Source organism: Corvus kubaryi, unplaced genomic scaffold, assembly GCF_017639235.1.
Source record: "Corvus kubaryi isolate FWS band 111438036 unplaced genomic scaffold, C.kubaryi_AGA036_p1.0 138, whole genome shotgun sequence".
Lineage (NCBI taxonomy): Eukaryota > Metazoa > Chordata > Aves > Passeriformes > Corvidae > Corvus > Corvus kubaryi.
In genome coordinates, this window is record NW_024580672.1 from 20270906 (window position 1) to 20283427 (window position 12522).

General features: G+C 42.7%; 1 protein-coding gene across 1 annotated transcript; it reads right to left on the bottom strand.

Annotated features, from left to right (window-relative positions):
- Positions 1–675: 675 nt before the first annotated feature.
- OAT (ornithine aminotransferase) lies at positions 676–12273 on the bottom strand. The gene is made up of 10 exons (XM_042019540.1): positions 12147–12273; positions 8404–8630; positions 7692–7916; positions 7470–7565; positions 6386–6513; positions 4976–5098; positions 4167–4295; positions 3379–3492; positions 2456–2600; positions 676–1547 (listed from the first exon to the last, which is right to left on the bottom strand). Exons 2-10 carry the CDS (start codon positions 8600–8602, stop codon positions 1387–1389), a joined length of 1320 nt encoding a protein of 439 aa, XP_041875474.1. The 5' UTR covers positions 8603–8630; positions 12147–12273; the 3' UTR covers positions 676–1386.
- Between the last annotated feature and the right edge of the window lie 249 nt (positions 12274–12522).

Here is a 12522-nt window from a genome sequence, read left to right on the forward strand (position 1 = left end):
GGAGTTTCTAGAGTGTTCCGAGGACGCAGCTTCCTTTTATTCCAAACTCCGACCCCAAGTGCCCTCCTCCTTTCCCCATTGGCTGCGGTGCCAGGCGGGCACAGCCTTCCCGATCCGCCTACCCCATATTCCCCCTGCAACATGTTCCCCACGCCCATTCCTCCGGTATCCACTTACAGGCTCTGTGCCTGAGGGCTGCCACCCCCATTCCTCCAGACCCCGATAGGTTCCTGCAGGTTATCCAGGCGTTTGTAAGGACTCACGCAGCCATTTCTCTTATCCCTGAGGATAACAATCCCACTGCCATATTACCCCTTAGTCCTTGCAATAAGGACTGACTTTTCCAAGTGGGAATCAGTCTTACTTCACCCACAGGTGACACATCTTCCTGTCTCACCCAAAGCAAGGAAGGGGAAATGTTCTGTCACCCCAACCAGCACACTGGGTCACTTCATGAACTAAGGTGCCTTCCAAATCCCAAAGGATTGTTTACCACTTCACAGTATGAGCATGTGACTGTATTTAACCCCTATGCTCAGCAAAGGGAACATTTTGCACTGTGTGATTAATCAGGGTTTAGTTCAGCTAAAACCAGCTAAGAAAAATAAAGAACTTCAAGTTTCTGTGAGGTTTGCTCTTTTTGAAGACTCAGAGTATTTCCATTACACATGAACATACTTTTTTATAATGCAAAGCATGTTTTAATATAAACATCCAGATGATAGAAAGTTTTGTAACAGTAAAAACAGATCTATATGCTCAGATCTGTTTTACAGGATTGCAAAGCCAAACACTGAGGCCACACTTGAAAACAGCATCTCTTGTCATACAATCAAAATATTGTACACACAGAACACAGCTCGATGCTTCTTGAGTTCACCAGCATAACACCCAGTTTGTCAAACCTTCAGTATTAAAATTTTTTTCAAGCTGCACGTGAAAAACACAAATTCACCCGCCATGATAAGTGCTTCCATCCTACAGACATCTTGCTGAGGGGCAAAAATTGCCAAATGCCATGTTTTGGAGAGTGATATGAGAGTGCAAGGCAACCTAATATATATATATAAATCACACTTTAAACTTTGACCAACACTTAAAACAATTAAGCAGATTTCTATAGGTATCTCCCCTCAAATATTCTGACTTAGCTGTTCAGTAAGTACAGAACTTTATTTCCAAGTATTCCAAGACTGGAAAGTCTTCAAAATCATTCTGTATTTTCTACAGAGCCGTTATAATTTAAAGATACAGCTATGTTTTAATAGTCAAGTCCTCTTAGATAAAAGGAATGAGAGATGCTTGCTTCAAGAGCAGGCCTTCATCATACACATTTCAACACACCCCCTTGGAGCAGTCAGCAGCCAGACTGTAAGAGCCATGTTTTCAGAAAGACAGGATGGTCTTGTGAATGATTTCAATGGACTCTCTGATTTCATCCTCCTTGATCACAAGTGGTGGAGCCAGGCGGATGATGTCGCCGTGCGTGGGCTTGGCCAGAAGCCCGTTATCGCGGAGCCGCAGACACACCTTCCAGGCATCATAGTCTGCAACGGGAGGGAGACAAAACAACAACAGCACTTTGAGGACATTTCCAGCACAGCAGAAGAGGTGTCACACCTGCAGCACGTGGTGCTGTTTGCCAGCTGGCAGAGACATGATGCAGGGTGTTCACAAAGGGAGAGGTCACTCAGCTCCCTGGAATCCGCACTGAGTGACACTGCTCCAAAGCTGCCCTTTGCCTCACAGGTTTGCCTCAGCACACAGAGTTCTGCTCCTTCACAGCTCAGTGCTTGTCTAGCACTCAGCTAGACTTCAAAATAGATCTCAAAAGGGGAACCATGCAAAGAGGATGTAAGCAGACATGTGGACAGGACTTCAGACAAGGTCACGTTTATGTAACCTGGATTTCAGCACATCATCTTGGAAAATGACACTATCTTCCTGCACCACTTTATCCCTTGATCAAGTACCTTGATACTCAGATTTCTGATATAATTCAAGGTGTTAATCCCTAGAAACTTGCTAACATTAACTTTTTTCTTCTTTGTACTCTCCTGTATTCATTGTTCTCTTCTAACTCTTCTAGAGACAACTAATCTCAGCCAATGCTCCCATAATCTGTCAGGAACTGGTGTTCCAGATGTGGACAGTTTTTTCCAATGAGGAGAGACAAAGGTATTTGTTGGGAGGCAGATTAACCATCAGGTTTCAGCATTATCAAATCATAAAAGAGTTCAATAATTTAAAAACGATTGTCCAGCCTTTCTTAGTTAAAACCCCTCATATTTTTAATGGCACACAGTAACTTAAATCAGTTTTCAGTGGGTACTGCACTATACTATAACCATGACCTGAACATAAACATCGTGTCTATATGCCATCCCCCACCTACAATTTAAGTTGAAAAATACTTTTCCATGCTGTGATTGTGCAGTTGATTTTATTTCCTCACCTTTGGTTTCCCGAATTACGATTGCATTTAAGAGCCCTTTTCCTCTTACAGCAGTTACAATATTAGAGGGAGTCTTCATGAGCTCGTTTCTTAGCAGATTACCCATTATTTCTGCATTTTTGGCTAGATTTTCCTCTTCAATTACCTAAAGAGAAGTCAGATCTACAGTCAGTTGAAGGGCACTGCATTTATTTTATGTTCCATGGAGAAGGGGTGGATAATGACACTGAACCTGCTGAGACACAAAAGCTGTTGCAGCCACAATGTCCCTGCACAGGCTGCATGTCCCAGCAGGTTGGTATTGAGCCTTTACTCATTCATGTTTACAAGAAACAATAATCTCTTTGAAATTTTATTCTAAATTGACTGCTCTTTGTTTGCTGTTATTTACAACTAAACAGTAAACCTCTGAAGTCTCTTAGTCTTTCCGAGTCTGTGTATTGGGTAGTGATGAGGTTTTCTGTGTGACCTGCATCAATGTAGTCAATTAAGCAAGTACAAAATAATTGAATTGCACCTTCTGGACAGGACATTTTAGTTTCTGTTTGAGATCCATACCTGTTCTCAAGCTTACAGAGCAGCAGCTTCTGCTGATACAGTAAAATAACCCAATTTCAAAATGTCTTCATGAAATTAGTGAAGGTATTTGACCAAACTTACATAATTGCCTTGAAACTTCCCCTAGATAAATTTTATTTTGATATTTAAGACATTAAGACCATAAGAACATAGGAATTGAGACACATTTCCAATAAAAAAATTTAGAATCTATTTTATGATCTATAGATAATTGCTACCAGTTTTCCATTCTTATTTAAAGCTAGATTTCTGCTCGTAGCATGAAAAATAATACTATTTATTTCAGCAAAGATCATGACTCCCTTTTTAATTTGGATTCCAGATCTTTATCCCCACACACAAACCTCCAGAGCTGCCATTGCCACACGGCAAGCTAATGGATTTCCGCCGTATGTGGATCCGTGTTCACCAGGTTTAATGGTCAGCATAACTTCATCGTCACACAGCACTGCTGAGACCTACAATGGGAAGGTCAGCAAATTCACATATTTAGAACAGTAAACTTTAATATCTTTGAAGCAAACTTTCCCTCAGAACTCAGGAAAGGATCATTTTCAGCCTATGGTGATAAATTACATTTACATTCCCAGGTCTGTATACAGGGAATAGCAGATCTGACAATCCCATAATTAATCCCTTAAATACACTTAGTTATAGTGGTAATACAACTTTTAACCACAGCTGAGGGGCATTTCTCCAAACTGAATATTATTTCAAGAGTTTAAGCTTCAATACTTGCTTTTACAACTCAGAAATCCCTTCAGTTGGCCAAAATAGTTCAAGGCATTGTAATTTCCAGCCTAATCAGCAGGAATTTAAGTCACTCCAAGAGGATAAAATCAGCCATGCAGGCATGCCAAACAAATGAAATAATGCCACTTGTTCAGCTATGAAGGTAGTATCAGGTATTCCATTATTTTATTATGTCTCTCTCACAGGCTGGACTGTCTGGTCATAAATCATAGCTAATCTTGCAAACAACCATTTCTAAGTACGATAAACATCAGATTTATTGTTCTTCCAACTGGCACGTTTTCAGTGTTAATGACTAAAAAAAAACCAAACCATTATTCAACAAATGTTTGAGTCATTTGGTATTATTTTAAATTATTAGTATTTCTTTGGTACTCACAGGGTATAAGCCACCAGAAAGGGCCTTTCCAAGAAGAATTATGTCAGGTCTCACATTTTCATGGTCAACAGCCAGCATTTTCCCTGTTCTGGCTAAACCAGTTTGTATTTCATCAGCAATAAACAGAACCTTTAAAGAGAAGAAGAAAAATCTTCTAAAAAACGAAATAAAATCCAAACAGAACAGAGAATTCCTTTCACTCCTAACCCAGTTCCAACAATACAATTATTTTTTGAGGTATCACAGCAATAATGAAGACAACTTTATTAATAATATGTCAGTGTCTTCCTCTGAAGGTATGAAAAGATTTATGAGTAGCATTTACAAATTAAGAATCTGAGTTCTGTTGGAACAGAGATCACTGATTTTTAAATCAGAGATCACTGATAACCATTTTTTTCAGTGTTTCATTATATGAACCATTATTGTTACTGGTTCTTGGTAGCAGTTATGCACTTCAGCAACAAAGGTCCTGGATAGCCCTGGTAATTGGCTTTGGACCCAAGGAACTTATAATGTGGAAAAGAAATTAGAAGTCAAATTAACCTAAAATAAATGCAGTTGAAGAACATTCATTAGAAACTTAAATCGATGACAATAGTAAAAAATAGTGAAAAATGTGCACTGCTAAGAAGTACTTTTTAGTGAGGAAACACAAGAAGTATCCCTGCATTATTCCACTGAAAGAAAGGCAAATTATTAAATAGCATATAAAGTTCTATACCTTGTATAGAAGGGTGACTTTGTAAGGTACACCAGTAAACACAGTGTGTAATGTTAAACATTGAATGTTACAGTGAATTCCTCACATTGTGTTTTGTGCAGAGCTCCCTCACTCCTGTGAGATAGCCTTTGTCAGGAACAATCACTCCTGCTTCCCCTTGAATTGGCTCCACCATGAAAGCTGCCATGTTGGGGTCTTGAAGGGCCCGCTGCAACATTGGACGTAGGGAGAGGAAAGAGAGGAAGAAAACGCTTTTACTCAGGTCAAATATAGAAAATACATATAGCAGAACCTGATTCTAGCGCTGGTGTTCTTCCTCAAAGGAAGAGAAGAGCATTCCTGTCAGGCAGCTCTCCCCGAGTGCCACTTCAGTTCTAACACTGTGTCACTGACTGCAGTGTAAAATCAGCTGCTGTGCTTGCTTGGGAAGGTACAAACCTTGCAGACTGCAAACCCACACAAGCAGTTTATCAGATCAGTTCATAAATCACCTCAGAAATACCCTCAGTTTTGTATTGCCCCATACAAGACAAACAATTGCTCAAGTCTTCCCTTAAGCAAAAAAAGAATGGAGCCCCTCTAGAACAATTTTACCTTAAAGCAAAGTCCACAGGTACATTCCTGCACTACCAAGTTCAAAAAGGTTTAGAAGTCCACGAGGCACAAGAGATTTAATGATTCCCAGCATGAATTTACTGCAGCTTTTCTCAGCATTGCCCCATGAGCAGAATTCCAGATCCAATGAAGGCATTAAATACTTGCAGGCCTTTCACCATGGCAAGCCTGATGTAGGTTCAAACCTGAACAAGCTTTTCCACACTGCAGCTATAACCCACTGAGAGACCTTTGCTTCCCCTAACCCAACTCCAAGGAGAAAAGCAGCTCTGTTCTATAATCTCTCAATATCCAAAACCCACTCACTTGTATGAAGCAGACCCAACAGGTACAGAGGTTTTTACCCACAGAAATGATGTACCTAATCAAGGTCACCCCCCCACCCCCAACAGCTTGACAGGATTAATCTCAGAGAACACAGGGAAATACAGAATCAGTGGCATTTCAGGAGCTCGTGAAACAGCAGCCTGGCATGGTTTTAAGGATGCTGTGAAACTGAAAATAAATATTTGCAACTGCAGTGAATTCTAGTCATAGAATCACAGGATGGTCTGGGTGGGAAGAGACCTTAAAGCTCATCCCATCCCACTTCTTGCCATGGGCAGGGGCATTTCCACTAGACCAGGTTGCTAGGAAATTAAACAGATCATGTGGTTTTCCTCTCATGTCCTAAAGCAAAACTGAAAATCAAAACCAAAGCAGAATTTACCCACATTCCAATTCATAATTATAACAAACACATTCCTTGTATATGTCTACTCACAGATACCTTAACGTCAAAGCAAGGGTTTCAAAGTATAAACTTCTGATTTTCCTTGCTACTTAGCAAAAAGACATTGCAAAATGACTTCTTACAAGAGAACAAGAAGTTGTCAAATACCTCAAGAGCTGGTAGATCATTGTATGGGATCAGTTCAAACCCTGGCATGAAGGGTCCAAACCCATCATAGCTGGACGGGTCAGTAGAACTGGAGATGGCAGACATTGTCCTGCCCCAGAAGTTGCCAGCTGGAAAAAAAAAAGGAGAAATTGTTACAAAACTGACCAAGAGCCAGAACACTTTAAAGGACATTACACGTCCCATTTGGTGATGCATTTTAAGAGTTATCTAACAACGTATCAGCATCCTTCTCTTAATTGTTAGTATTTTGTATTGATCACATAAATACACTCTTTTGCTATATCAAAAGACAAAAGAAAATTATACTCTAAGACCTGACAATTATACAAAATAATTTCCTTTAGTTTTGTTAGTAGTCTGAAAAATCGAAAAAAAATCAGATAACATCATTTTAATGATAATGTTCAGCTTTAATGCAATTATTACTTATAAAATGTAGGGGGAAAAAGTATTTAAATAGTAAGCTTTCTTCTGGAAGATTTTATAAAATACAGAACCATTAAACAAAATTAGCATTGACAAAACGGCTTTATCTATAACCAAAAAATACTAAATATAAGATTTTTTTTTTTTAATTGTATATAGGTTTTTAAAATTTTTCTATTTAACAAATCCCAACAGTCTCTTCAGGAGCAGGTAACTTCTCCCTGTTACAGAGCCAAGCAGGGCAGGCAGGTAAAGGAAGGAAGGAAATATCCCAACAGAGAATCAGGGTCCAATATTTACTTTAACAACATTGCTTTTACTTTCATTATATCAAGACTCCAATGTTAATGCCAATTTCTGGAAGACCTGGAGAATGCAGAACAAAAGCCCTGGCAGGTGAAGCCAAGAGGGCAGCTTAACCCTATTGCACAGTCTAGAAGAAGTGTGGCCGAGGTTTGAGGAATTAATCTACAAAAAAGTTCTGTAAGGAGCCAGTCAGGAATTAGAAGTACTGCACTTTAAGTGATTAAAAGAGCATGGAGGACTGGATGTGCTTTCCGTGTGACTTCAGGCTGCCTCCCAACAATCCAGTGTCCAGATCTTCAAGACCTCAATTCATAACACACACTCTACATACCTGCAAAAATGATTTTAGCTTTGTATTTTGGAATTCCTTTCACAGTGTAGGCCCATTTCCGAGCCAGTTTACAGGCAGTTTCTCCAGCTTCCACTCCTAAAACATAAAGCAGCACCATTATCACTCTTGCACATGGAACAAGCCATCAATGCAGCAGAAAATGTTACACAACCATTGAATTTCAGAAACAAGAACTAAAATGGAAATAAAATATTTCTTTACCTGTGTTCATTGGAAGAACTTTGTTATAATTGAACATTTTGGTGACAAGCTCCTCATATTCCCCAAGGACATCGTTGTAGAATGCCCTGGATGTCAGGGCCAGTTTTTCAGACTGGGCTTTCAGAGCATCCACAATCTTTGGGTGACAGTGGCCTTGGTTGACTGCACTGTAAGCACTTAGAAAGTCAAAATACTTTCTGCCTTCAACATCCCACACGTAAACACCTGGGAAAACAAACCTGTGGTCAGCACACAGAATAAAGATGACACAGGACAAAAAAGGCTCCTTAAACATAATCAAAGACCAGAGTAAATTTAAATTAAGTGACAATACATGAACAGCCCACAAAGACTTAAGATATGTTCCAATGCACCTTTTCATGTTCACATTAAAACTCTCCATAGAAGGTAACAGAAGAAATTAAGTTGCTTGAAATTTTTCTTGCTGAGTTATTCTGAAGATTATCAAGACTTAGACCTCTGTTTAGATAAATCATTTTAGAGACACCACAAGTTTTTCAGGTGCCCTTATGCATAATGATTCTGCTCTCTAATCAACAATTAGCTGTCTTTGTTTCATCAATGATCTCAATCCTACCACAAAAAAAAATGTTTAGAAATCAATCAGGTCAGAACCATTCTGCCATGATCTCATTACACTTACACAGACACACCCCACCTACAATCTCCAGGAAAAACCTAAATAAAATACCTTTTCCTCTTTCCAGAGCAACAGGCAGTGGGTGATAGTTGTGGGCACCATATTTCGCCTCACGCTCAAAGATGAAATCAGACGAGGGAGGCCCCTGAATGGTTTTTTTAGGAGCAACTGAGGTGGCAGAGCTCAGCGAGGAATGAAGGCCTCGGCAGAGAACAGCAAGGTTCTGGGAGCGGGTTAGCTTGGAAAGCATGATGAACTTCAGGAATTCTGATACAGATCTGGAGGGAAAAAAATAAAAAGAGTTAATAATTAGCACTAAGAACACTTCAGAAGCAATGTCTGACACGATTGAAGTGGTTTTACTGCCAGGATTCCAGGTTCCTCAACTATTTTGAAATTCAGCCAAAAAGCTTATATGAAGTATAAATTAAAGGGGAGTTAACTTCAAACAAGTTGTTTTTTCTATTCTAAAGTACACTTACAGAAAGAAAAAGAAAACTAAACTGTGTGACTCAGCAAGTCTATGAATCAGTTACATCATTTTTCCTGCAAGTGTCCCTTTTTCGCTGCGCCCTAAATTCCAAGGTACTTACATAAACTACAGTAAGAAAGTTAAGTTCATCAAACTTCTTGTTCTATTGAAATGTCCATTTTCTACCAGATTGCCATCAGACAAATCATGTCACAAAATCAGAAAGCAAATAATACAACACTGAGAAGAAGCACCCAACAAAAATCACGTTTAGCTGATACTATTAACAAATTTGATGAAAAGATTAGTTTTAACTGATCTCTGCTTTAAGAAGCAAAATTTGTGACTTATAAATTGTATTCTGGATTGTAAAATGTTGCCACCTACCCCTAAGCACTCGCTGATGGTACCATTTTTAAGACCAACATTCTGTTCGGCCTGGAAAAGAGGAGGCTCCAGGAAGACCTCAAAGCCCCTTCCAGTGCCTAAAGGGGCTCCAGGAGAGCTGGAGAGGGAATTTGGACAAGGGGTGGAGGGACAGGACAAGGGGGAATGGATTCACAGTGACACAGGGCAGGGGTGGATGGGATATTGGGAAGAAATTCTTCCCTGTGAGGGTGCTGAGGCCCTGGCACAGGGTGCCCAGAGAAGCTGTGGCTGCCCCTGGATCCCTGGCAGTGTCCAGAGCCAGGCTGGACAGGGCTTGGAGCAGCCTGGGACAGTGGGAGGTGTCCCTGCCCATGGCAAGGGTGGGACTGGATGAGCTTTAAGGTCCCTTCCAGCCCCAACCATTCTGGGATTCTACGATCAAAAAATAGATGGAAAGTAAGAGTGTGTCAGATATTAATGATCATTAGAGCACTCTGTATTTTCCCAGCAATTCCCCCTGAATACATAACCTTGTATTGTCACCATCTAGGGATAACCTGAGGGTAGTCATGGGGCAAATGCACTTTGATTTCTTCTCCATGCCTGCACCTCAGTCAATATAAAGACACATCCCAGAGAAGGGGAAGTGAGTTGGCACTTTAAAAGCTGTTTGAGGAAGCTCCTCTCACAGCAGGGAACAGCAGAGAGCCAAGAGTTCTCAAAGCTCAGCTTTCTGGTCTCACAGAACATGACACAAACTGGCAGACAGTTTGATCCCCAGAGGAGGATCACAGATCAAAAGTACTCTGCTTATCAAATGCAGCCTCCTCTGTAACACACTCCACAGCAAACTGAAGAGCTGAGCAGCCTGGACACTCCTATACCACCTAACAAAAGCAGATTGCAAAACCTAACCAAAAGATAGCTATGAAATACCAACAGGAGGATGCAAGGATGGCTTACACAAGGCTGCTTGCTGAGACAGAAGTATTAAGTCATGGATTTATCCCTACTTTACTTTGGAAAAGATCTGCACCCTGAAGGTGTTGCCTTGAACAGAGAGGCATTTCTTTCAGCAGATTCCTCAGGCATTACTTTGCTGCTCCTCTCTTCTAACCAAAGCCAAAAGACTGTTTTCTCTGTATACCAAAATCCAAAGAAGAGTCAATATTCTCTATTACAGCAAGAGATGAATGCTGCAAAGCTCTGGGCATGTTTCCTGCTGTTAAAGATTAGCCCTCTGTGTTAGCACTTTTCAAGATTGTTATTCAAGGATTTCGCAAACAAAAAACCAAATAATTCTCTGTGCAAGAAAAAAAAAAATCTGACCACTCAATATTTCAACCTGCTTAACTCCTAAAATGTAATTGGTCTGTGACATCCTGGCCCCTGGCAGACCAGAGCAGCTAATCCTATCACAAGCTTCTGTATTTTGGAGATTTTCCAGACATTCCTGAAATGAAAGGTACAAAGAAGTTAAACTCTCATCTGCCCTATACCTTTCTGCATGAAGAATCACAGATCCCCAGTTTGAGGTTATTGTTTTACTTCTTTCAGGTTGGAAAATATTAATCAGATTTTTTTAAAAGGGCTTTTTCCTCCCCTAAGGGAATTGTCCTGCGAACTGTGCTAGTGAGGCCACATCACTTTAGCCAAGGTGTGGAAGACTACATGGAGAAGAGCTGAGTAAAGTTGAGAATTACAGATTAATCTGGAGTTAAAAGAAGGGGGAAAATTTGGGTTTGATGATCAGCAAGACAAGGTGAACAGAAATTTCAGAAAGGGGAGGGGCACAATAAGGAAAAAACCCCAAGCAAACAAAATGAAATAAAATCAAACTCATTACCAACTGTGAGGAAGAGAAATATGAACGTGCACTGCAGCAGGCAGTACTGGAATCAGAAGCCAGGGAATTACAGCAACTGGAAGAGGTCTTGCATCAGAACAGAAAAACCACTCAAAACACAGCTATAAAACACTTGAACAGCTCTGCTCAGCTGTTGAGCAAGATTATCCAGACAGAAGCCTGCAGACTGCACAAGTAACTTGAATAGTATGTATCTGACACTGAAAAACACCCCAAGGTAAATGGGGGATATTGTCAAACACATGAAAACACTCAGGTTCATGTGGATAGAGCAGAGAATCGCAGTGCAGCCTTTACCAGCAGAATCGAAGGAGTGAACGCTCGAGGGGAGAAGCAGGGGGGACATCAGCGTGGACAGGCCAAGCTACCTCTGCAGACCAGCACCACAGCACAACAGCTTAGGGCCCAGGCTGGCAGACAAGAATTGCAGAGTCCCAGAACCACTGAGGTTCGAAAAGACCTCTGCTATCATCGAGTCCGAGCTGTACCCGATGCCCACCTTGTCACCAGCCCAGAGCCCTGAGTGCCACGTCCAGTCCTTCCTTGGACAGCTCCAGGGATGGGGACTCCATGGGCAGCCCGTTCCAAAGTCAAATCACCCTTTCTGTGAAGAAATTCCTCCTAATGTCCAACCTGAACCTCCTCTGGCACAGCTTGAGGCCGTTTCCTCTCGCCCTGTCTTTGTTACCTGGGAGCAGAGCCCAATCCCTACCTGGCTACAGCCTCCTTTCAGGGAGTTGTAGAGTGGGAAAAGGTCCCCTGTGAGCCTTCTCTTCTCCAGAAAACAAGAAAAAACCAAGGAAAAGCAATAAACCCAGGGGTCAAATACCAGATCGCCCCCGCCATCCCCCCACCAAGGCGACGGCCAAAGACACTGCAGAGGCAAGGATGTGGCATCGCGAAGCGGGGCTGACACAGGCACAGAGGAGGGACGGGCTGTCACCTCCCCCGCCCCCCGCACAGCGACAGCATTCTCGGGGCCTTGCCGACGGGGCCGGCTACAGCCTCCCCGGCCGCGGGACAGAAGCAGGGCACGATGGCCCAGCGAGAAGCAGGAATGGCCCCCGAGGGCGGGACGGGCCGTACCTGGTGCTGCCGGAGGTGCCGGAGGTGCTGCCGCTGCCGGGGCCCGCGGATAAGAGGCGGATGCGGCCGCGGGCCACTGTCACCGCTCCTCGCCCCGCCCCCGCCCGCCTGACGGCGCGGGAATCGCGGCTGCCGATTGGCTCTCGCGGCTGATTGGCAGCCACCGCCCCCGCGCGGCGGCACCGCCCCTTGGCGCGAGGGCTCCCCATTGGCGGGCGCGCGCGAGCCAGGGCCCTGCCCGTCCGCGTCCCTCAGGGGCGGTGCCCGCGAGCCCCGCCCGCCGCTCCCCCGGCCCTCAGAGCGAGGGCTCCGGCCTTTGGGCGGGTTCGTCCCGGCGCTCGGTCTTTCACCGCCTTCCCCCATCGCTCACACCGGC